At 41.6% G+C, this 25,384-nt stretch overlaps 1 protein-coding gene across 3 annotated transcripts in view; it reads left to right on the top strand.

The window, feature by feature from the left end:
* Positions 1-2,679: 2,679 nt before the first annotated feature.
* The window catches only part of LOC148036966 (uncharacterized), a 41,351-nt gene continuing 18,646 nt past the window's right edge, over positions 2,680-25,384 (top strand). Inside the window, exons 1-2 of one of the 3 annotated variants that reach the window (XR_015690542.1) lie at positions 2,680-5,684; positions 6,167-6,433. Coding sequence is in view for 1 of the 3 variants with exons in the window: in XM_087675919.1 (XP_087532045.1) it covers positions 3,240-5,660 (2,421 nt within the window). In the remaining 2 variants the exon portion in view is untranslated. Of the gene's footprint in view, positions 5,685-6,166; positions 6,529-25,384 lie in introns of all 3 variants that reach the window. The other 2 variants (XR_015690543.1, XM_087675919.1) reach the window with 2 other exon arrangements.

The raw sequence follows: 25,384 nt of genomic DNA, 5'->3' as shown, positions 1-25,384 counted from the left end.
CCTCATGAATTTATTTTCAAATATTACTTTGAGAGGATTTTAGCACATGCAAAAAATAAAAAATAAAAAATGGAGGCATATTTTTCCATCATTGCCTTTAAACAATGTTGAATTCTAGTTTCTTATATGGATCTCCAATGTTTTATGCCTACCTAGTTCATGCATTTAGAACATTAGTATATGCATCATCACAAACCATGCACATGAGATAGGTAAAGAAGCCATTGAGTCCATGCATCCTTCAGGAGTCCATTTTTGCAAACAAATCATGCATAAGGGAAGGCATGCTCTAGCTATTCTAAACTTTGAGCCTTGCAAGCATGCAAAATTACTTTTTCTTTGATTTCACACTTAGGAGTTATGGCCTTTAAAGTTAGGTATGTCAAGCAAGCTTGAAAGGAGGTGGTGTGCATAAAATCTCAAGAGCTATGTGGTCTAGACATCAAATATGATCCTATCCTAGCTAAATTCCATTGTACTCATGGAAGAATCGACCACCTCAATGAGTAGAAATATAGTTGGAGCCACTTTAGATCTTTTCAATTGGGAGCTCTCCACCATTGAGCGATCATCATTGCATAGTTCTTTTTGTAAAAAATTGGTAATTTGAGGAGAATAATTGATGGGGTTTGTGGGTGAAGGTTTTGTTTCCAAACCATTTTACGAAGCCTTTATGCTTTAAAATTATATCCAACAAATAAAAGTACATAAAGCTTACCCTTTGTTGTGAAAAATAGTCACAAGTCAATATAGAGGTGTTATTGAAGACCTCAATGTGTTCACCCTTGTATAGGTGCAATACAAATCCCTAGACATGAAGCCCCTGAAACTTTGCACAATTACAAATTCTAAGCATGCCATGGAAATATGCATTAGGAGGCATTATTTGTGTGCAACAAAAATTAAAAATGAGCAAACCATAAGTCAAGTCAAAAGTGCATTATATGTGTAAGAGTTCAAGGGGCTTTTTCATGAGAAGTTTTGTAGGTTTTTTTTTGAAGAGTCATTTGTGCTTTATTCAAAACAGTAAGAAACAAGCTTATGTAGATATGCCCTTTGAACATGTGACAATTTGAGAAAATTAGGTTGAGGTATTGCATGCTAACCCCATCTAACTCTACACAAGCTAAGGAAATATTGCAATATCGGTAGGCTGTTGACACAAAAGAAGATGTGATTGATGATAACTCCATTGCTGGGATATAAAAAGTTCATCACCTTGGGAGGATTATCATCAAAGGGCCTATGTGGTATTGACTCTTGTAAGTCTAACAAGGATTGTGGTGATAGTCTACAAAGTGTGTGTGTGGAAAAGCCATGTTAAACATAGTGCGAATAACAAATAAACAAGGACATTCCCAAGTGCAATAGGAATGGCACCTTTGACCCAACGCTTTATGGTGGGTTGATGCCACAACTATGTGGCTGTGAACACAAACCTATCCACGATCTTATGTGACCAGACTGTGCCCCCTTATGTGTGACACTCATGCAAGCTCATGTGGTTATACCACCACCTTATGTGACTAGACCTAGTTTCATCCATTTTTGTGGCTTCCTTGTTTCTTCAAGGTAGAAATTTTGGTGATGTTGCTTGGCAAAATAGCCATAGAATCCCTCATGCAATCCATATTAATAATCATACCACTCAATCTCAAATTACAAAGCACAAAGTTGAAAGTTTGTGAAATTTGTGTGTATGACAATCATGACAACCATGTCGATTTGTAGAAGTTGATTTTAGAGTGAAATACGTGTAGGTAAATATCATAAGTCTGTATGGTCAAGTTTTATGATGTGTGGATAATTTATTTAACCACTCTTAACCTATGTGTCTGAACTTTTGGGAGTTCATGGAGTACCTTCTAAAAATAAGGGTACTCCATGAACTTGATGAAGTTCACATGACTTGGCAATCATCTATTGCTACTGGTTGTGCTCTCTCTCCTCCAGTCCCTTTTCTCTCTCTATAGACGTTTTATGCCACAAGTTAGCTCAGCTCTCTCTGTCTTTATCTCTCGCCCCCCCTAAATGACATTGTTTCTCCTCAAAAGAGTCTCTCTCCCTTGGTTGGCATAGGTGGGGTCTAGATCTAATCATCTTGCACGTGGCTGATATATTCTACACATGCAAGTTAAGGGACTTAGAGTCACGACACACATGGAGTCTATACTTGACTTTCCAAGTGAAGGTGACTATAATTTCGGGAAGTAGAAAAAAAAAGGCCACGTCGCATGCTCAAACTCAACTTATTTGACATCTAAAAAGTTTGGTAGGTCTATGTACCACCCAACTCTAATGCGTGGTGCAGTGCTTACTCGCGCGTGTCTCGGCTCTAGACGTTTACCGCATGCATGGACATGAACTTTGAAGACTAAAGGTTGGACCTAATCTTGATGGTGTGCAAGTGGGAAGTGGAATCATGTGTGCTTAACTAAATCTGGAATGTGGCTGTTGTGAGATTTTGAATTCCAACAAAGATGTTCTCTTGTCTCCAATGTCTCCAGCCACATTTGGGGACTGACTCCTGAGCCTGATAAGGATTTCTGCAGATGGAACAGCTTGCATGCTTTTCTAGGGCAGAAGCGTACAAGTGCACACTGGCCTTGTGGCGAGGTAGGTCCCTTCCTTTTTGATTTCATACTCTGTTTTTCTGCTTTTTCAAGCCACGGCATCTCTCTTTTTTTCTCTCTAGAGAGAGAGAAAGAGAGAGAGAGAGAGAGAGAGAGGCATTTCGCTGGTTTTAGAATGTACCCAGGCACCCTGAAGTTTTGCTCTCTCGCCGGTCTCTCTCCCTTCATCAAACATTCTCTTTATTGCCATTTGTATTGATTATCTTGCCACTCTAGCTACTCCATTTGATTATCTTTAAGCCTGTTATCTCCCCCCGATCAAATTCATAGGCTCTTCAGAAAGCCAATACCCCCTGTTCAGCACCTGGATCCTATACATGTGGCTGCCTCTTGATGAGAGGATGCTCTTCATTTTGTCACTTATCACCGGTTTAAGAAAAGATGATCAACTTGTCCGTCATCACGCACCACGGTAATCCACTGATTGGTTTTCTTCGCCATTTTGAATGCGTGCACCATTTGATTGGAACTCTTTAAATGTGTGCACCATTTGATGTCAGTGCTTAGCTAAGGACACTGAATTCAATCCAAAACACACAAGTTCAGGTGGCATGTACGAATCTTAGTGTTGCCGACAAGGAAATTAGTCACCACACTACTATCCTAATGGCTCTGCCACAGTGCAGCAGATTGTCAGGAGAAGACCAGTCCCTCGCCACATCGATCATCTGTGCTTTCATGGACATAACGATTGCTTTTATCTTCCTAATGGGTGCTACAATCTCGTATCTCACTTCTAAGCTTATCACAATTTTTGACCTGCACCCTCCTTGTTTCAACCATGGGGGGATTTGGGCTAACAAAAGCAAGACTGGGTTGCAAACTTATCGATACAGTGATTGCTCTTCAAATGATTTGTGCATGCAAAAGGCAACAGGTTCTTGTCAGTTAAGCTACCAGACATCGTGCTCAGAATCAGATTCTTGGAGTTGTTTAAAAGGTTCAAGACACGATTTCAATTTACCTGGCAGGAGATGCTTGCCTGGATTAGCTTTGGATCATGTACCACAGCTTTACCCTGGTGTTTTGCCCTTCCATCGTATCTGCTTTGACTGCAGATCTTTGATTCAAAGACAATCACATTGTCGATTTGTGAAGAGGAAGCTTGATAGTCTGTCCTTACATGAACTTACAAGCTCAGGCAGGGTGTCTGATGACAGCATTGTGGATGCTAAGGACCATCAGCTTGAAAGGGAACACAGCTTCAAAGTGTTTCCTGAAGAGCTGTTCAATGGCCATGCTTTGGATAATGCACATGAAAGCAAGCAAAGACCAGAGAGCTTGCAAAGTGGCAGTCACAATTCATCAGTCAGGGGGGAACCACAAGTATTTGGAAACCGTCATTACTTTCGTAGTGAGCCAGGAGGTGTAATAGAGGCTTCTGACGGCATAGAAGGTATGGAAAGTTCCCACTTGATAAATGAAACTGAAGCAAGCAAGGTGATTGAAAGTCCTGCTACTTTCCTTCCAAATTCAGATCCTTGCTCCAATCCACTGGAAGTTGCCACCTTGAGTAAGGTTTCAGCAGTCAGTTATCATTCATGGACAAGTGAAAGTGACAATGATATTGAGAAAATCAAAGAAAGGTTATCTTTGCAACGAGACATTCTTCATAGGACCTATGTGGAGTTGGAAAAGGAGAGAACAGCGTCTGCATTGTCTGCTGGTGAAGCAATGGCCACAATAAGAAAGCTTCAAAAGGATAAAGCAGCATTACAAATGGAAGCTATGCAGTATCAGCGGTTTGCAGAAGAGAAAGAGATGTTTGATGAAGAAGCTCTCGCAGGTCTGAGGGATGTCCTTGTTAAGCGGGAAGCAGAAATGCTTGCGCTGGAGAAAGAGATTGAAGTGTACAGGATTAAAGTTCTGAAGGAAAGACTGAAAGATGCAGAAAAGAGGAAGGTAATAGATCACTTGGCAAATGATGGTAATGATAAGGTGATAGAAATTTCAGGACTTAGAGGAGGGGAGACAGATGTGGCTTACAAAAACTTTGAACCAGATGAGGCTGATAAGCATTTACTAGAGTCAGTTGATACAGTGGATGCTGTTAGCACAAAAAGTCCTGTCGAGGCAGTTGCCAACCAAAGTGGAAGCTGGTTCTCTGGTGATAAAACATCTCTTTCCTTATTGAATGATAAGGTCATTGAAGGTGAAATATCAGAGCTCAATGATTCTGGTGCATATCAAAAGTGTCAAGGTGAGACTATTGGGGTGCATGCTGATAACAGTGAGCAGGGAGACTTTCTCCATGTTTCATGTGCCTATACTGATCAATCAATAACAACAACAAAATGGCAACATGTTTTCGAGCGCATATGGCATCTAGAGGAGCAGATTGATCTTTTGAAAAGTAGCCAAACCAAACATGTGAGGGTTTTCCCACCAGGTCTTACCAGTCAAGGATGCACAGGGGTTGAAGTGGGCAGTAATATGGTAAAAGTTGTGGGAAAGTTTGCAGAAGCTGAAGATGTGGAGTTTAGAGAATCACATCTCAAGGGACATGATGGAATGTTGGAAAAAGTTAAAGACATGGAAGGAAAACCAGATAAGAGTTTAGAAAGTTGGGCTTTTGATAATGCAAACGAAAGGGTAGAACTTGGGAGTGATATAGTGGATATGAGGCATCCATTGAGTTGCATGGGCCCTTGCTCCACACCAAGAAATTTATCCAAAAGTTTTGAAAGTTCACTGTTAGAGGTGGATTCTGATGAGATGAGAAGTCCAGATCTTGTTGGAATAATGGATAGTCCGCCATTTTTATCCCCGAAGGTGTCATCTTGTGATTGGCGAAGTGCATCAATGGTCATGAGAGATAACTCTAGGAAGGTCTTGAAAGATGATGTTGCAAGGCTGATGTCCAGGCTACAAGTACTTGAGGCTGATAGTGACTCAATAAAACAAACCATTCTGTCGCTGAGAAAAGAAAGTGGTGGAGTGGAGATGCTTCAGGAGGCAGCCCAAGAGTTGAGGTTGTGGCAGTCGTATAGAGACCTAAGTGACGTTCCGACAGATATTCGGTCTTAGCTTGACGATGATATACATACGGAGGTAACTAGTTCCTCCATTTAGCATAAAGTTTTGGGCTGTGACATTCTATGACCAAAATAACCTGTAGAGTATAGTTGCACACATGCTTGATTAAAGTACAAATCTGATCACCATTCTACCACCAGAGGCATTATCATGAGTTCTGGTATAGATTGATGATGCCAAGCTCTCAAATGATGAGGGGTTAAAGATTTGTCATATTGTAAAAGTCAAATAGGTTATGCAAGTCTTTGTTTTTGTGGAATTCACTGAACTATAGAGATCGTTGAATATTATTAAAGTGTGTTCTGAACTAAATTAGCTGGCTGTGGTGACAAGTGCACGGTTTTGATCTGCTATTGGCAATGTGCTTGCAATATTGCATCTGATCTGATACCTCGTTCTTAGCCAAGGGCATCACTGGAGCTGGGAATTCTAGTCTTCCTTGTTGCAGTAGCTGAACGTTTAATTCAATGGTGAAAATGACTCCCTGAATTGAACAGGAAATGCAAGGAGCTGGAACTTTGAGATCAAAGCAAGGGGTATGCAACTTGAGTGGACAAGCAACTGATCTATTCTTTTAAAACTGGAATCCTGAGGAAAGGGGTAGTCTGAGGCCACCAAAATTTTGGAGTCAAGTTAGCCCAGTATTTCAAGTAACAAAAGTATGCAATTTCTTCACACGGCATTGAAGTCAAGTTAGCCCAGTATGAAAGCTGAAGCCACCAAATTTTTGGAGTCTAGTTGGCCCAGTATTTCAAGTAACAAATGTATGCAATTTCTTCATACAGCATTGAAGTCAAGTTAGCCCAGTATGAAAGATACGTTGTACAGAAGACAACATGTTTTACAAGCACAGTCAATGGTGCGGCATTTTCCAAAACAGTCATTCAAAGCTTGTCATAGATTGTTTTTCGCTAGTCACCTACTGAATGACGGTGAATCTGCTAGTGAGCATTTTCAGCTCCTCATGTCTGCCTTAGCTTGAACTTATGGCAGTGGCCAAGGACAATGCTTTCTGCCACCTTTTCACCATTGAATCTTCTCTGTTCTTCCTTCTTCGGTGTTTGTGTATTCTTTAAAATTCTTTTCATTTCTTTGTTCTTGTTTTCCTTCTCTCTCTCTCTCTCTCTCTTTTCATAAAAGGTTTCTCTCTCTCTCTCTCTCTCTCTCTCTCTCTCTCGTGCCCTTCATAAAGCTTTACTGGATTTGTAATTTTTGGAATTTCTGCAGTGAGGTATTCTAGTCCCCATTTTCTACTAGTAACGATAAAATGATGGTCCCCAATGGTGAAGCAGACCTGGTGCATTAATCTCTTGCAGATGGAAGCTAGTTATATGACAGGCGTGATTCACCAATGGAATAGAGCTGTATGATTTCAATAGTGTGCATTGCAGTTTTCTTACTCTCTTCTACTGTCGCAAAAATGGCCCTCGATTGTAACCTTTCCCTGGGATATGTTCAGATAACTGTGACAGCTTAATCTTTTTTGAAAAGCTTAGATTTTTTCTATTCCTGGAGGCTTGCTCGAAGCATAAGAAAAGCTTGCTGGAGTGAATATTTAGATTAATGATACAATACGAGGAGGCCCCTTAATCCTAATTCCGGGATGAAGATTTAGAAGTGCATTGTGAAATGCAATGCGTTCAAGAATAATGCAAAAGCTCCAAATGTACTAAAACTTAAAATGATGACTCAAATGAAAGATTTTCACCATGTGCAGTATATTAAACTCAACATGCCCAATATCTGCACTGTAAACACCTATTGCAGTATATCAAATTCAACATGTCCAAAATCTGCACTGTAAACACCTCTTAGTTTTGCTGCTCGGTATAGTTTAAACTGATCTTCATTGACTCTACTCCAAGCCAGACTTTGGTCCGTATGGTTCAAATTTCTCTAGCAAAATTTTCACACTTGTAATTACACGTGCCTCATCCAGTTCCTTGTCCTCTTTCATAGCATTCTGTTGTTCTGCTGCATGATCTGGCATGTGTTTGATACAATCCACGGTTACACTCCCTATTAAGATTTCAAAGCTCAATGTTTTCACCTGAATGATAAGGCAACCAACACGGTTCTGGATGTGTTTTCCTGATCAGCGAGACCATGTGCATCACAAATCGTCTCTTACTGATTCAAAGGATCAGCAGACAGAAGTTGCTTGAGCAGCAGCTCAAACAGTTTTCATATGAGTAGTCTGCCTCAGTTGGCTCCCATGGAGAAACAGCAATTTAAGGTTCATGTTCAACAAAGTAGTTCACTTCAGTTTTATCTTCAACCACTATTTTTGATTTTTTGTTACATTATTTATGACACTTAAGGTCTTATCTTTAGATAATGATCTTAACAATTCTTTGTGCTAGGTAACTGCTAGCATGAGGTTTTAATGGACCCCTTTGAGGAAGGTAGCCTAAAAATTCTGAGCTTTGTAATTTTCATGAGTTGAAATTGTTTCGATAGCCATCTTTACCCAATATGTGGTATAGTGGAAATGCAAGTTGTCTTTTGGGCTTCGTTAGTTGACATAAAAATGTCAAGAAATAGAGTTGTGACTTGAATAGGATCCTTGAGTTGAAAGTATGGCAGACTCAAGAGTCAGAACACGTTTTGCAAGAGTGTCATCTCTTGAATAGACAGTGAGTTGAAAGTATGGTGGACTCAAGAAAGTAAAGGGAGAAAGAGACAGAATGCACCCATCTACAGCAGATGACCATCCTTGGGACCTCTTTGGCAGTAGGCGACAGCCTGGAAAGGCGGGGAGGGCAATTGGAGGAGGTGACAATAGTTTGATGGTCCTTGGAAGCAGGTGACAGCCATTTTTGGCTCTATCCTGAGTGCTGGCTGTCATTTCAGCCAATTTGTGGCAGCAGATATCTGAATTCCCTCTCTCTCTCTTTTTTTTTTCGTAAATCCCTCTCTCTCTCTCTCTCTCTCTCTCTCTCTCCTGCATTCTCTTCCATCTCCAACCAATGCTCGAAAATTCTTAAAAATTCTCAGCCATTCTCAGGTCCTGATGAAAAGCAGATGTGCTTTTGCTGCTATAAACTCTAATTTACAGCAGAATTTAGGGTCTACCAGCCACCTCGTGTTCTGTGCTCAAGAATTGAAGGCCTAGCACTTGAAATCAACGGTTGAAAGTTGGGCATTTGAAGAGATTCCAAGAGGTCACCACATCCCAATTGAGTTCGGAGCTAGATTTAACTGGTCAAAGGTCAATTGAAGGAAGGGTTGTTGGTCATTTATGGTAGCAAGAGGCATTGGATTTTGAAGGAGATTGGAGCAATCTTACTACATTTCTTCCAATTGCAATAGAGATTAAAGAAATACCACAAGGGGCACCGATCTTTGGGGCCAGTGGGGAGTCTACTGCCCAAGGTTGATTGGTAACATTTCTATTTGAGTTGATGTGAATTTATTGCTTATTATAATTGTATAATTAGGTCATTCACCACCTTTCAGAGAAGAAAGGCTGGTTTTACATTTCTTGTATCAAAGGCAAATAACAATGCGATGTGATCTTGGACAGTCTTCTCAATGGGCCAATGTCCCCTTGGAGCTTGTCTTTGCTGACTTATGTGGACTGATGCATTAGGAGTTCCTTAAGAGGAGCAAGTATATCATGTTTATTGTGGATGATTATTGTAGAATGACCTAGGTGTATTTCTTGTAGCTGAAGCCACAAGTCTTCTTGTACTTTCAAGATTGGCTCATCTTTGAAGAAAATCAATTTGAGGAGGAAGCTAAACACAATCAGAGTTGATAAAGGAGGAGAAATCACCTCCAATGAAATGACTTGCTTTTGTGTGGAGCAAGGGATTCATCAAAAGTTTGCAAACACCAATACTTTGAATGAGAACGGTGTCTTGGAACAAAAGAATGGGACCATGGTGAAAATGACACAGACTATGTTGGATCATTGAAAGGGGCCTTAGGTTCTTTGGCAGATGTAGGCACAATTGTTCATATCCTTGATAGATCACCCATGTTAGGGGTTCCAAGCATGCCTCTATTTGAGGCATACGTTGGTGCAAAGGTGGTTGTGTCTTATGTTTTGTATCTTTGGATGTGATGTGTATGTCCACATTCTAAGGAAGGAGCATGATGAGATGGATTCGAAGTCCAACTAGACAGTGTTATGGGCTACAACTCCCAATCAGTGGGATTTTGCATTTACGATCCTAAGTCCCTAGAGTGTCTATGCCAATGGAGACATGGAGTTTGTAGAGCTTCTAGCAAAAACAAAGGAGGGTGATAAGCACTCTTCCTTGGAGATCTAGATGACATGTGGACACCATAATTAGTACAAGTGGAGCCGGTAGAGTTTGAGGCTGTTGAGGAGGAGATTGCCATGCTGTTGGATTTCCAGCCTGTGGCTGATCTAGAGATGAGTCAAGATTAAGGAGCGAGAGGAGTACCAACCTCCTTCTCAATGGGTTTGTCAGACCCTGTGTGATGTTTGCAAGCATTGATGTTATCCTCGAGGAGTGGGTGTAGTAGGAAGGGCCATGTCATTCTCATTGTCATTAGGAAAATCCAAGGGAGGTCTTACACACCAATTATGGGTCGATGACCTCTACCACCGTAGATAGGGAACCCATATCCATTGGAAAAATATTATAGCATGACTATTGGTGTTGGGCTAGGGAACTTAGAATTGAAGGCTATAGAATGGAAAGACACTTGAGAGTTAGTGCCTAGGTCCATTCACTGCAAGGTGATTGGAGTAAAATGGGTCTTTAAGACTAAATGTCATAGTGATCACACTTTAAACAAACACAAGGCTAGCTTGGTGAGCAAAGGATTTGCTCAAAGCTGGGCATTGTCTTTGATGACACTTTTTGCTCCCCTTGTCCATATTGCCACCACATGCATGGTGCTTGCCATTGCTAGTCATAGGAGATGATTGGTCTACGAGTTGGACGTAAAGTCGATGTTCCTGAATAGGGACTTAAGGAGAAGACCTATGTGGAGTAGCATTTTGGGCCTCATAGCTCTAATGGTAAGGTGTACAGGTTGAAGAAGACTCTCTATGGCCTTAAGGAGGCCCTTCGAGCATGGAACGAAAAGACATACACCTCTTTCTAGGAGAGGTTGGGGTATCGGAGGTTGAACTTTGATCCAAATTTGCATGGCCACACCTCAATGGGGTATGCTTGCGGTGTTTATGCTATATGTGGATGACCTCATACTTATATGGGACTACATATTGATGGTGCATTGGATGAAAGATGCTTGGAACTAGAAGTTTGAGATGACCGACATCAATCTTCCACATTTCTTACTATGTCATGAGATATGGCAAACCAAGAGGGGGATATTTCTCTCTCAACAACCCTATGTTCATTAGCTTTTGACCACCTTTTGAGATGGTTGCATTTTGTCCCATCTTTAGTGCCATGGATTCTAATTGGAAGATTTCAGCATATGCAAATTCATCGGCTGTTGATGCTTCCAGCTGTCGGTAGCTAATTGGATCTTTGGTTTGGCTAACTAACACTTTAATTAATCTTTGTTTTCTTGTAGGTCAGCTAGCAAGGTTTATGAGTGAGCCCAAGAAAATCATTGGCATGTTGCTATGAGGATTCTTTGAGTCCTCATGTATACCCCGACCTTGACATATTCCATCCCTCAAGTTCAACAGACACTACCTTGGTGTTATGTGGATAGATACATTTTGATCTAGTTGGTGATGTTGATCTTTGGAGACCGACTACTAGTTATGACTTCTTATTTGGTGTAGGTGCTACCTTTTGGGGTAGCAAGAAGTAATTGATTGTGGTCCAATCTTCTATGAAAGATGAGTATAGAGTGGCATCATCTACCATGTGTGAGACCATGTAGTTTATACCAAACATCAAGTGTTGTGCTCACTCTCTCACTCTACTGCTCTCAACTCTGTGCACCTTTACTCTTAACTTCGAAATCCTTACATCAAACTGGTATCAAAGCACAGGTTGTGCACGCTTCCCGAAGCCAACGACGGGCGTCAGGCCCTAAGACAGGGGAGTAGGAGCTTCAAGTGTTGCAGGTGTCGCAGGAGCTGCAGACAGGCTTGACGGGTAGCAATGGGCAGGTCACAGGCTGTAGGAGACACGTTGCAGGCGACCAGGCCCAAGTGACATGCAACTGGGTTTAGTGGGCAGACATGGAGACAGGCTGCAAACGTGACCGCCAGGACACAACGACTAGACAGGCCGACAGTCACATTGGGCGGCTGACATGGAACGGGCAGTCAACACTTTTTTTTAAAATCTGATTTTTTTTTTTTTCAGTTTCCTCTCCCTTCTCTATTGGATATTTGCATGTACAAGCACAGAATACAAACCTGTGCACATCTGCTCTTGGAAAATTTGGGCTTTTCTTGGATTTGGGGACTTTAATGCAAAAGTGGACAATTTGACTCAGAAATTGCAAAATCGGTGCACATTTGCTCATGAAAATTTGGGGCTTTTTCACATTTCAGTGAAATTTCTTCAATTTCAGTGAAATTTGTGTACACTAGACCCGCGAAATTTAGGGCTTTTGCAGAATTTCATCAATTTGTGCAAGAATTGCCCGATATATGCACTTGGGTACTTGAATTGATGCAATCTGAACGGATTATCCTCTAAAATTTTGGGGCTTTTGATCCAAATTGTCAAATTTGTGCTTGGGAATGCCTTTGGAGCAGAAATTGCAGTGAAATTTTGGGGATTTCACATGTAATTGGTGGCTTGGTCTCTAAATGTGTTAGAAATTGCTTGAGGAGTGCAGCAAACAACATTTTCTTAAAATTCTGAAAATCTATTTGCAGATCTGAAATTTTTGCAATCTTGAGATTTTCATTGCTGGTTGGTACTCTTGTGTCCTATGGTCACTTGTGTCACATTTGGGCTTGCCTTTGGTGACTAGTTAGTCAATTTGGGACTGCAAATTATGGCTGGAAATAGTGATAGTAGTAATCTTTTGCACATTAGGAAGCTTGAGGGTGCACATAATTTTGCAATTTGGCAAAAACAATGCTATAATGTCTTGGTGTAGAAGAAACATATAAAGCCCATCAAAACAAAGGGAATCAAACCAGCAAACATGGAACAAGACAAGTGGATTTTTGGCTCTAGACAACAGTTGGCCAGATTTATGTGTTATGTTGGATGAGGGGTGTGGTTTGGAAAAGTTTTCTAGTCTTGGAAAGAGATGAATGTAAGTTCAAAAGAGCTCAAAGAAGTGGAAGAAGTAGCTGCTGAAGACTCAAGTGGACTAGAGTGAAGTGACAATGATGAGCTATGAAGAGTCACTATAGTGGCTCTGGTGACATTTCAAATTAGACATACCTCTTGGGAGGGGTATTCACGACCAAAGAAGGGTTATTGTGAGTTATTATTAAGTATTGTAGTGAGGATATGATGTACTATTGAGAGAGAGAGAGAGAGAGAGAGAGAGAGAGAGAGAGAACCAATTTTATGCAAAACAATGTCTTGAGTGCTGTTGCTGCCATCATCATTCTTAGCTTGATCCGGTGCCCTCATTGACACCTCAGGCTACATGGAGGGACTCATCAGTCCACACTATTTTATTCAGCATTCATCTTCAATTAGTACAGGTTTCTTCCTTCTTCTTCTTGCTATCTCTCTCTTCCTTTCTCTCTGTGTTCATGTCCTTCCGTTGTGCACTCTTACATGGTATCATCACTAAACGAGAGGACATAGGTGACTAGCGTTGAGGGCTCTTCCCAGATTGCTGACGCTGCCCTCCCCATCCATATGTTACTGAAATGTAGCCCTCTAGTTGCTGGAACTTTGCATTTTGCTGAAAATGCAGCCATTTTTGGTGGCTCTCGACAGTCTCCATCAATGTTTTTTCCACACACGGTCCTTTTTGGCACAAGCAACAGTTTCTCCCCTCTAAACAAATCCTCTACATCGTTTCTCTTGTGAACTTGTACTGATTTGACTGTGTGAGGGGCTGTCTATAGCAAACACAAGCTTTTTGGGTATCTTGCAAGTCATTGAAGATGTTGTACCACCAGTTAGTAGGCTTTGATGATTAAGAGGATGAGTGTTCTCATCATTCCTTTGAAAGGGGGCGAGATTATTGCAATCATTCTAGTGTAGGCCATGAAAAATGCTAGTCACTTAGTGTGTTTGTCTAGCAGTCTTCTCCTCCCCCCTCCCTCCATGTTTCTCAAAAGATCGGACACCTTGGTCTTAAGATGCTTCCTATGGCATCCTTAGTGCAAGTGCATGTACCTTCTTTGCTCAAGGAGGACCGCTTGGATGGTTCCAACAGTTCATTGTGGTCACGTAAGGTGGAGTGTATTCTTGACATCTTCAACCTTTGGGAGTTTGTTTCTCATCCTCTACCCCGTCCCATGGAGGATTCCACAGTGGGATCGCGCCGCCTTATGGGATGGGCTGAACTCTTGAGCTAGATATTTTCTTTTTATGAGCTTGATAGATTCTATCCTAGTACATGTTTGTAGATTGAAGACTACCGCAAGCTAGTGTCTCTCTACCATTAGAAGACATTTGCTCACCACATATCTCTTGAGAAGAAGCTTCAGATGCTCAGCATCGATGATTCTCCTTTCACAAATCACATCAACAAATTGGAGGACATGAGAGATGCGCTTGCATCTCTCGGATGAACTATATCTTTCGAGGATATGGCCATGTTTCTTTTGACTTAGCTTTCAAAGTTTGATATGTTCTATACTAGTCTTTTGATGTGGCGGACCTGAGATGCATGTCTTTGGGAGGACTTTGCGCTGCTAGTCTTGGAGCATGATGAGTGGCTCAGAGATATAGGTACCAGTGGATTTGGCTTTGTGAAGGCTTTTACTGCATGTTTGGGAGGAGGGAAGAAGAAGGGGAAGCCCTAGGGTAAGAAATAGGAGGATAGAAAGGATGACTCAAAGGATTTCAAGAAGAGGCCTAAGTGCCCTCCATTATAGTAAAGGCACTCATCTGGAGGAGACGTGCTAGTAGAAGTACCCCCATTTAAAGCCTAAGGAGTCGTCCAAGGATTCAAAGGCTACACCCACTCCATTGAATCTGTCTTCATACATTTATTTGAGGTGGAGGATAAACACTTTCTTATTCTTTTGAGGAGAAGCCTTGGCTTGTGGATAGTGGGGCCTCTTCACATATGACTTACTGCCAAGTTTGGCTTTAGGACATGAGATCTAGAGGGGGATCTGTCACTAATGGCAACAACTCTTTTGTCCCTGTGTGAGGAGTGGGGCCTATTGTACTTCTTTGGCCAAAGTCCTATATGTATCTGATTTGGGCTTTAACCTCTTGTTTGTTTATGCTCTTACACAACTACGTACCCGAGTCACTTTCACCCAAGATGCAGTCACAATGGAGGATGCATGTGCAGGAGCTACTCTTTGGAGAGGTACATAGGAGGGTGGACTTTACACACTCATAGCCCTTGTTGTGTGGTCTTTCCACAAGCTTGGATTGCTTTTGCATGCTCATTATGGGCATCTAAATCTTGATACTATTCGGCGGGCTTCTTGGAAGAAGATGGTGAAGGGACTTCTGTATTTCCCTCCTGTTCATACTCTATGCCCTAGTTGCTTGAGGGGCAAGTAGCATTGGTCTCCTCTCCATAGATTGCTACTCGGAGGGCTTTGACACTGCTTGAGTTAGCTCACACCAACCTTTGTGGACCTATGGACATGGCCATCCTTGGGAAGGCCAAGTATCTCACACTAATTGTTGAGGACTTTACATTATATGTGGCCCTACTTCTTGGAGTAAAAAGCGAGGTGTACTTCCACTTCTGTGAGTGGAAGGTGTTTGCAGAGATACAAACCTCTTTCAAAGTTCATAGTATACGAGTAGACCATGCAATGAGTTTTGTTATAACCTATATTCTCAGTTTTGCGGGGTTTATGGTTTTTTAGGTGGAGTACTTCCATTTGAACACATCATCAGAGAATGGTGTGGTGGAGTGCACCAATCAGACCATGCTTGAAATGGTGTGATCAATGTTGGAGCATAGGAGTCTTTCCCATTCCTTATGGGGTGAGGCAATGGCTATTGCAGCACATGTCCATAACAAGTTTCCTACTTTGGCATTGCAGGATATGACTCCCTATCAAGCTTTCTTTGGGTCGAGTTTTCTTGTGCAAGGGAAGGAGGACCATATTTACAAGTTCCGGAAGGCCCTTTTTGGCCTCAAGCAAGCTCCTCAAGCTTGATACGAGAGGATTTATAGGTTGAGGGTGACAAGTGTGTGTTGGTCATCTTGTATGTTGGTGACCTCATTATCACAGCGAGTGACTCATAGGAGATTGATCAGACTCCGGAGATATTGTGACAAGAGTTAAACATGATAGTTCTTGGGATCCTCCACTTCTTCCTTGGTTTGGAGATTTATTAAATGGCACAAGGCATCTTTATTTCCAAGCATCAACTGGCGGAGTTTGGTATGGCCAATTGTTGGCCTATTTCTTGCCCCATGGACTTGGAGTCCAAGTTATTGGTAGTAGGTGATCCCCTTCCAGATGCTACTCGCTACAAGTGCCTTGTTGGCTCTGTGATTTGGCTGATTCACACTTGGTCGAATGTATCTTTTGTGGTGGCTTTTGTCTTCCTTCATGACTCCTACTTAAACTCACTGGAGATCTGCTTTGCGCATTCTTTGCTGTTTATCGGAGATTTGATCCTACACGATCTTGTATGGAGAGGTGGTTGCTTTTTTTGGATGGAGTGACTTTGATCGGGCATGTGATGTGGATTTGAGATGGTCCACTATAGGTATAGGTTTTGCTTTCTCCGTTGGTTCAAGAGCTATCTCGTGGAATAGTAAGAAGCAGCCTATTGTGACGCCTTCTTTTATAGAGACAGAGTATTGCGCTCTTTGTTCAATTGCTATGGAGGCAGTATGGCTCTGTCATATGTTGGCGGAGATTGGCTTTTCCCAGATAGGACCCACTCAACTACATGTGGATAGTTAGAGTGCCCTAGCTCTTGTTAAGAATCCTGTGTTTCATGCTCACACGAAGCACATTGAGGGTTAGTACCATTATGTTTGGGAGCAGATTGTGGATTTCGAGTTATTGGTGGCCTACTATCCCATGGAGGACGACGCGTTGTATCTCTTCACGAAGCCTTTGCCCAAGGCTTCTGTGATTCATCACATGAGATTGTTGGGTCTTCAGACACTCCCAATATTTTGAGAGGGGATGTTAGCTTGCCTATTTTAGGGTCTGTTAGTTTGTCATCTCTTGGTTGAGAGCTCCTGTTAGAGTCTAACGGAGACATAGGAGCTCTGATAGTTTAGTGTTCTTTTCTTGTGTGCTTTCTAGGTTTTTCAGTTATTTTGCTGCCCCTTGTCACATTGCAATTGCCACGTCAGCATCCGTGCTGCCTCGTTATCATTTTTGCAGTTTGCTAGTGCTCTTAGATTGCATTGACTATAGTTAGCAAGATTTTATTGCCAGGTTGGCCATATTTTTGGCCCTAGACAGCAGTTGACTAGATTTATGGGTCTTTAACTATTTATAGCGGTGTCTCCACACTTGGCAGATCACTCTCTTGCAGGGTGTGGATTTTCACACTTTGTCTCCGGCATACTCCGTCTTTGGTGTTGCTGTTGTCATCATTATTCTCAGCCTGATTTGGTGCTCTCACTGATGCCATTGTGTGCAGGGATTGATCAGTCCACATTATTGTATTCAGCATTTATCTTCATTCTGTGTAGATTTCTTCCTTCTTCTTACCATCTCTCTCTTCCTTTCTCTCTATGTTTGTGTCCTTATGTTGTGCATTCTCGCAAGAGTCACTAGATTAGTGCCAACTAGGCGAGTTCTTGATCGAGATCTAGAGGTTTTGTACATCACTATTACACGATAGTACGACACATAGGGGAGGTAGGTAGTCACACAAATTACTTTTTCCAGACGGTGACCACACACATAGAGTACTGACAAAGAGAGGGATGATAGTCCAAAGAGCTAAGGAGATCAAAGTAGTAGGTCAAGCACAAAGACCAAGGTACCGGACACAAAGGCTACACTAGAGAGAGATGAGGGAAATTGGATTTGGAAGGCTACCACTTGGCAAAACTTGCCCATGCAAGTGGGGAGAAGGCTGTTGGAGGTTCAGAGAGGGCTATTCCAGCTTGAGAGAGGTTGAAGAAAGGGAGAGGAAGATTATCTGATTGTAGGTGATTCCTACGGGAGCTGCTACAATGATTGGAGAGGGTATTTGCTGCTAGCAAGGGCTGAAGAGAAGTCCCTAGGGGTTGATGATAGCAATAGGGATTAGATGCTAGTAGTTTTGGCACTCCTTGGGATAGGCGACAACATTTTGGAGTCCATGTTAGGACTGGCTGCAATGGACCAACCACACATAGCTGGGCAGCAGCAGATTTCAGCCTTTTCTCATGATGAAACTCTAAAATTTCTCTTTCCTAAGCATTCTCTCTCATCCTCCAGCCATTTCTTATCCTCCCTTAGCGGATTCTAGCAGATTCAGTTATTGGAGGTGGAGATTTTGGTGAATCTCTGCTGTAAACCCTAATTGACAGTAGAAGTTAGGGTTCGACAGCCACCTCAAGAAGCGTGCTTAGAAATTGAAGGCCTAGATTGAATTTCAATCATTGAATTTGAGGCAATTGCAGGAGATCCAAGTGGCCATTTAGCCACCAAATATTTGGGACTGAATTTGTCACTCAAGGAGCATAGTTGAAAGCTGATCCTCCAGCAAACCAAGGGTCAAATTAGTTTGAAGGCTTGCTGGTCATTTATGATAGCAAGAGACATTTGGATTAGCGGAGGAGATCAAAGGATTTCGATGTACTCCATCCATTTGCAATAAAAGATAAAGAAATAATGGAAGGGACACTTGATTTTGGGCCTACAGGTTGGGCTGTCCATTGTCCAAGATTAAGTAGTAAAGTGTGTATTTCAGTTGATGTGCTTTATTTGCTTGCTGTAATTATTTATTAATTAGGTTATTACTACCCTCTCCAAGGAGAAAGGTTGGTTTCATGGATCTTTGTTGGGATGCCATCAATTCTCTTAACTTGGTGGGCACGAGACACCTGATTGAAGGTCAGAAGCTTTGCTCTAGTGTTGAAATTGTGTTCAGTTGAGCATTTATAGCAAGAATTTCTTCTTACAGTGAGATTGGATCTTGATGGAATCAACTAGTAATGATGCATTTCATTCTGAAGATGCACATAACGAAGGGAAAAATGTAATGCCTAATCTTGGAACAGGCTTACAACATGGACAACAATGAGAAAATGTGGTTGTTGACGAAGAAGCAAGTCCTTTTAGGGTACATGATGCTAATGGCGAACAAAGGAGATGAAGAATATGATGACCAATTTAAGGCTTGGTTGAAAGCAGTAGCTAACATCTTTGCTCACTTGGCCAAAGAAGATTTTTGAATATTTTTAGAAAGGACAACAAGGGGAAGAAAAATATATCATCTTCAAAGGCATTTGGATAGCAAGAAGCTCCCAAAGGACAACTAGTGTAGCTTAAAGATGGACCAAAGATTGGTGATGAGTAAAAGCAATATGTATGAGTGGGGTTGGATCATAGTCACTAGAAGTGTTTCGTCTTGCTTCATGTTTCAAGGTTTTGTTGTTAGCTACCTTGAGGTTTCAAGGTTTAAAAAAATATTATTTATAATAATTAAAATTACGTATTATTAATATTAGAGAAAGAAAAATAGATCCATATATAGTATTATTAGAGGAAGAAAACATATCCATACCTACTAATTTAGAAATTAGCATTCATAACTCACAAATCAAAATGTATAGGCTACAACATTCATATAAACATAATGTAAAGCGAAAGTAGAAATTGGTGTTCATGAGTGAAAACATTGTGAGGAGGCATTTTCACTTGAAGTGAGAGACCCAAGGTAGAGGGAAAGGTGAAGGAGTGCGTGGAAGAGGTGGAGGACGAAGAGATGAGGTGGAGATGAGGAGGATCATGGATGAGATGGTGTTGGAAGAGGTGGAGGAGGAGGAGGAGATGCACAAAAAGGAGGAGGTGGTGATAAGGTGTGCAAGGACAAGGACAAAGAAAAACTATGGGTTGTAATAGAAAAACAGCTCTCACGTTCTTTTAATAAAAGAATCTCTTTAAAAAAACATTTTTCATTTTAGCAACCTTGTTTTATGAAATGAAAAAAGTTATGAAAAGATGGAGGAGGTGATTGGGTACGCAAGGAGGGTGGAAAAAATGCTAATTGTAAAAGGAAAATAACCCCCACATTCTTTTTAATAAACGAAAGCCCAAAGCAAAAAGGAAAGGGTTGAAAAACACTTGCATAAAGCAGGAAATCAAGGGTTGCAAATAAGTGCTTTGTTTGTGAATAGGATGGCCACATGGCTAAGGACTGTCCCAATAGACACCAATCTGGAAAGTTAGAAAATCAGGGAGATCCCAAGGAAAAGAAGCCCACAACATTTATTGGCTTGGTGCCTAATGTTACTAGTAATCAGCTCAGTGATGATGCTACTAAGTTATGCAAAGCATGTGGCAAAATCAGAGATTAGTATGCGTTAATATTCTTTAATAATAGGACATAAGCCAACTTTATCTCCATGGACATGGTAGCCTATCTAGACATGAGAGAGGATTAGATAGGATTGATGGGAGAAATTGCTATGGCATTCAAGGGCTACGTAGAGCTCGTCATACCACTCATTAGGAAGTTTCGTTTGGACATTCAGGTATATATATATACTGAAGAGTTTTTCATTTTACTGCTTGAGGGTCATAGTATCTTGCTTGGTATGCGTTGGTGCCATTGTGTGCATGCAACTATTGATTCATAGCTAAAGTGATTACTATTCAGCATAAGGGCAAGGCCTATACTATGGATGTAAAATTGAAAGGGGAATTTGTACATATTGTATTGGTTGTTGCCATTTCTAAAGTAATGAAAAAACACCTTTCAATGTACTTGGATTTCACTAGGGATAAGATTGATAGTGAAAATGTCGGGAACATGCCTAAGTTGGAAAAGGAATGCATATCATTTTTGAAAATGTATTCTAATTGCTTTCCTTAGTCAATACTCAGGCAGCTATCACTTGAAAGGCCGGAAGATCATGGCATAGAACTTATCCTTGGAGGTAGCCCTTCTAATAAGCCACTCTATAGGGTAAGTTCAGCCCAACAAGCGGAGATAATGAGTGAAGTGGATGTATGAGCTGTTGGAAAAAGGGTTGATTGAACCCAACTTATCTCTCTTTTGTTCTTCGGTGCTTTTGGTTTTAAAAAAAGGATGGATCATGGCATATGTGCATTGACTATCGTGCTTTGAATAAAAGCACGACAATGACAGTTTTTGAATCTTGGATTGATGATGTTATGGAAAGATTGAAGGGGGTAGCAATATTTTGTTGTATTGATTTAAAAAGTGGGTATCATCAGATTCACATTAGGTAAGAGGATGTTTTTAAGATACCTTTCAGGACATCTTTTGGGTTGTATGAGTTTTTTGCCATGCCTTGTGGATTCATGAATGCTTCTACCACATTTAATTGGATGATGGATCACATCTTTAGGCCAGATAGGGGATTTATGGGCATTTTTCTTGATGACACGATTATCTATTCAAAGAATGAGACCAAGTATAGACAATATTTGGACATTGTGTTCAATGAGTTACATAAGCACAAGTTGGCTATAAATGACAAGAAAAGTGAGTTTTTCTTGTATAGATCCACTTTTTGGGGCACATTGTGTTGATTGATGGCATTCATATGAATCCTCCAAAGGTTGAGGCAATACACTTATGGCCACCTTTGAAGAATGCACGAGAATCGTAGTTTCTTGGGTCTATGTTTCTATCACAGGAAACATGTGCACAGCCTTGCCAATATGAGATCTCCATTGCATGATTTACAAAAGAAGAGTGTGCCTTTTAAGTGGACAGTAGTGTAAATTTCAGCAATTGAGAAGCTAAAATAAAAAAAGTTTCGGCATTATCTTTTGGCTATGTTCTTAACCTTCTTTGCTGACCATCAAGCCTTGCTTTACCTTGTTAACAAACCGTGTGTTACAGGACGCATAGCTTGATGGTTACTTGTGCTTTGAAAATTCGATTTCTCCATGGTTGTACGTAAAAGAAAGTAGTATTATATGGCTGACCATATGTCTTGCATCCCCACGGGAGAAGCTATTGGACAAGGCATTGCAGACAAATTACCTGATGCCCATCTATTCAACCTATATAGCGAAAGAGATTTGTTTAGAGTTGATTTGATGCCTTATTGGGACAATGACATAGTCCAAGTACTTAAGCATGAACTCCTTGAATGACCAATAGAAAAGCCTGACTTAGGCGACTCATTTTCAAAATCCAACCTTATCAATTGATAGCAGGCCAACTCTATCGGCTAGGGCAAGATGGATTGTTACGTAGACGTGTGTGCAAGCATGAAATGCACGACGTACTTGCAGAGGCACATGACGAAATAGCAAGAGGGCATTTCAGCGGAGACACAACAGCCCACAAGGTGCTACAGTCTCAGCTATGGTGGCTTACTCTTTTCTGAGATGCAGCACGATTTGTAAAGCACTGTGATGAGTGCCAAAGGACCAAGGTACGAGTTTGCGAGGACAAAATGGAGTTGAGTCCAATCATTGCAAGGCAACCATTCGAGAAATGGGGAATCAACTTCATCGGGCCAATCAGTCCCGCAACATTTGGTTGCCCCATCGAACTCATTAGCGACCAAGGCACACTTTTTATCAATGAAGTGATCGCTCATCTCCTATCCACCTTTCTAATCATCCATTGGAAATCCTCACTGTACTATCCTTAGGCTAATGGCCAGGTTGAGTCTACAAATAAAATTCTAGTAAATGTTCTGACCAAGGTAGTCAAAGCAGCTAATGTCCGCGACTGGGATAGCAAACTCATTGGTCACGACATTTACTAGAATTTTATTCGTAGACTCAACCAAGGTAGTCTTAACTCCTTAGCTGCTTTGACAACCTTAACGAATAACTCCTCAGGCTAATGTCCGCGATTGGGATATCAAACTCATGACAGCCTTATGGGCCTATTGTACAGCTTATAAAATGGTTGTGGGATAGACCCCCTTCAGGTTGACCTACGGAATTGAAGCAATTCTACCTGTAGAGTTCTTTGTTCCTAGCCTAAGAATCTCTTATCAAGAGAGATGGGATGGAAAGGAGGCTTGGACAGAGTGTCTAGTTGAGCTAGAATGCCTATCGAAAATTGGACTTCTAGCCACCCACGTGCTAATATGCGAGAAGAAAAGATGCAAAAGCTGGTTCAAACTGCAGCCCGCTACTAACAAACCGTCTTAACCTAGGTCTACTAGTGCCCCTCAAGCCTCAGAAGCACTATTAGCAGCTGCAGCCCAGCCTATTGAACAAGTGGACTTGGACTTCACTAAGAATACGGGGGATGACTTGGTTGCTTGCCTTAGATGCTTAGATGCCACCTTTCTATTGCTTGCTAAAAGCTATGACCGCTTGGACTTAGACATTTTGGAAGAGCTTTTAGTAACAGAGATGCGTACGCTACCTTGCTCATGGGAAGAATCCGAATTTGTATTCGTTAAGGTTGTCGAAGCAGCTGAGGAGTTAATCGCCATCGAGATTTCCTGTGAGCAAGCACAGAAATGATGCCGCATCACATCATATGACAAGCGCATTGTCTATGCCACTAACCAAGAAATCGAAGAGTTGAAGCAGCTTGTTGACAACGACTCTTCTTTCTTGAGGAAATGATACGCTCTCCGATTTCAATGGGGATTTGAGGGCTGTCTAATCATGACTAATGCTGAATAGAGATGTGCTATCAAAACCTTGAAGTATGACCCTACGTATGTAGCTCCAACCTCCTATAGGGTTTTGATTCATAACAGACCCCTAGAAGAGCACCTCCTAACCGATCCATATTTAGATTGTATTCTAACTGAAGAGGAGTTACACATTGCTAGTAGCTGAATCGATTCTGGTGACTTCCTAATGGATGTCCTTACCTACATCACTCACGTAGGCATTTGATCTATTGACATGGACCACTATGCTAAAATGGATACAGTCCAAACTTCTATGCTTGGCTCATGCGGACGTGAAGCACCGCGCACAGGCGTTGAATGCCCTTAACCCTTTAGTTTCTAATTCTAGGAAGGATCCTTCTCATTCTCAAGGGGGAAGGGGGTAAGGTGAAATCAAACAGGTAATGTGAATGAAATGCGCAAGGAAAACTAAAAAGCTTCAATCAATGTCCAAAATAGATGAAAAATTAAATTGTGAATTGAGAAAAAATGTCGTAAAATTTTGGAATGAATGGACTGCTTGAAGGAAAGCCTACTATTGTGCTTAAGCATTTCAAGTCAGCAAGCATGTAGTCTTTGCTTTTGCGAGTAATTTTTTTGAAAAGCACTAATGGTGAATATGGCTTCATGATAGGCAGCCATCATGGCAAGCCAAGAAAAGATTGGCAAGTTGCCTTTCTCAGGAAAAGAATAGGCGAAATACGACCTCTGGGTGGAGACGAGGGCTTTCAACAAGTTTAAATTTCAGCATGTCTTCAACCTAGAAGATGTAGCCATTGAAGAATGGGCCGTGAGGCAAATTGTTGAGCAGTGCAATATGCAAAAATACATGGAAGCAATGGGCCAAGGGGTAGATTATAGCCATTGCGCAGAGTTCTTATGAACTTTTAATAGGAACCGTGGCATCGGACAGTGCGGGAGGGAGAAGAAACTCGTCAGGTGCAGATTGAATTGACCCCAGAGTTGGTAGAAAGAGCATTGGGCCTGGTAAACAAAGTGGAGAGAAAACCGAAGAGAGATGTATATCCCATGCTGGGGATGGACAAGGTGAACGTCCACACCAAGGATGGTATTAGCTTGGCTGATATTCGAGATCTTGAAATCCAACTTTAGGCCAAGATGGTGCATGCATTGTTATCTAGTCAGAGGTATAACACAATCACGAGCAGCATTAATGTCCCCTTGCTAGAGAGCATTGCAGCACGATCATTGGATGAGGTGAACCTCAATGGCTTCGTGAGAAAGACCATCAAGACCTCGGCAAAGGCTCTGGCAACAGGAGGATAGCCCGCAGGGGGAGAGTCCCGTGCCACCAAGGCTAAAAGAAAAGCTTCATCTTCAAAGGCCTCAACCGTTGGATTCAGTGGGGTCCTTACCATCATCATCAGAGAAGCCTTGGGGCAAGTGTAGGGAGAAGGAGGAGGAGTTGATGAAACACCGAGCAGGTTGCCATCTCACCATGAACAAGAGGCACAATTCAGTGAAAGGACGATAAGTGAGGATGAAGAGGAAAGAGAACAAGAAGAGCAGTCTAGCCGTGGAGAGGCTAAGAAGACAAAGAAGAAAACTGCACAGGAAAAGTAAGAAGAGGAGAGAAGGAAAAAAGAAAAAGCAGACTTACAAAAGGCTCGCAGGGATTCTAAGAAGGCCAAGGAAGAAGGAAGAGGAAAGAAGAGAGAAGAAACAAAGAGAAGGCTGAATTGCAGAAAATAATAGAAGAATCAAAGAGGGCAGAGGAGGAAAGGCAGAAGAAGAAGATGAAGAGTTGAGAAAAAAAGAAGAAGAGGACTTGGCACAAGTTGTGTACATGTCCATTGAGCAGCAATACAGGTACGAGGAGTTGGCAGCGATGAGGTTGCCAAGGCAGGATAGCCAGTGCCCAAGCACCAGAAGGCCTGCCCCCGGCTGTTCCAGAGGGAAAAGGCAAGGCC

The sequence above is a fragment of the Lygodium microphyllum genome, chromosome 4, assembly GCF_053477565.2.
Source record: "Lygodium microphyllum isolate KBCC chromosome 4, Lygodium_microphyllum_v1.1.10, whole genome shotgun sequence".
Taxonomy (NCBI): Eukaryota; Viridiplantae; Streptophyta; class Polypodiopsida; order Schizaeales; family Lygodiaceae; genus Lygodium; species Lygodium microphyllum.
Note: the sequence above shows the minus strand (reverse complement) of the source record. Positions and strands in the feature narration are given on the sequence as shown.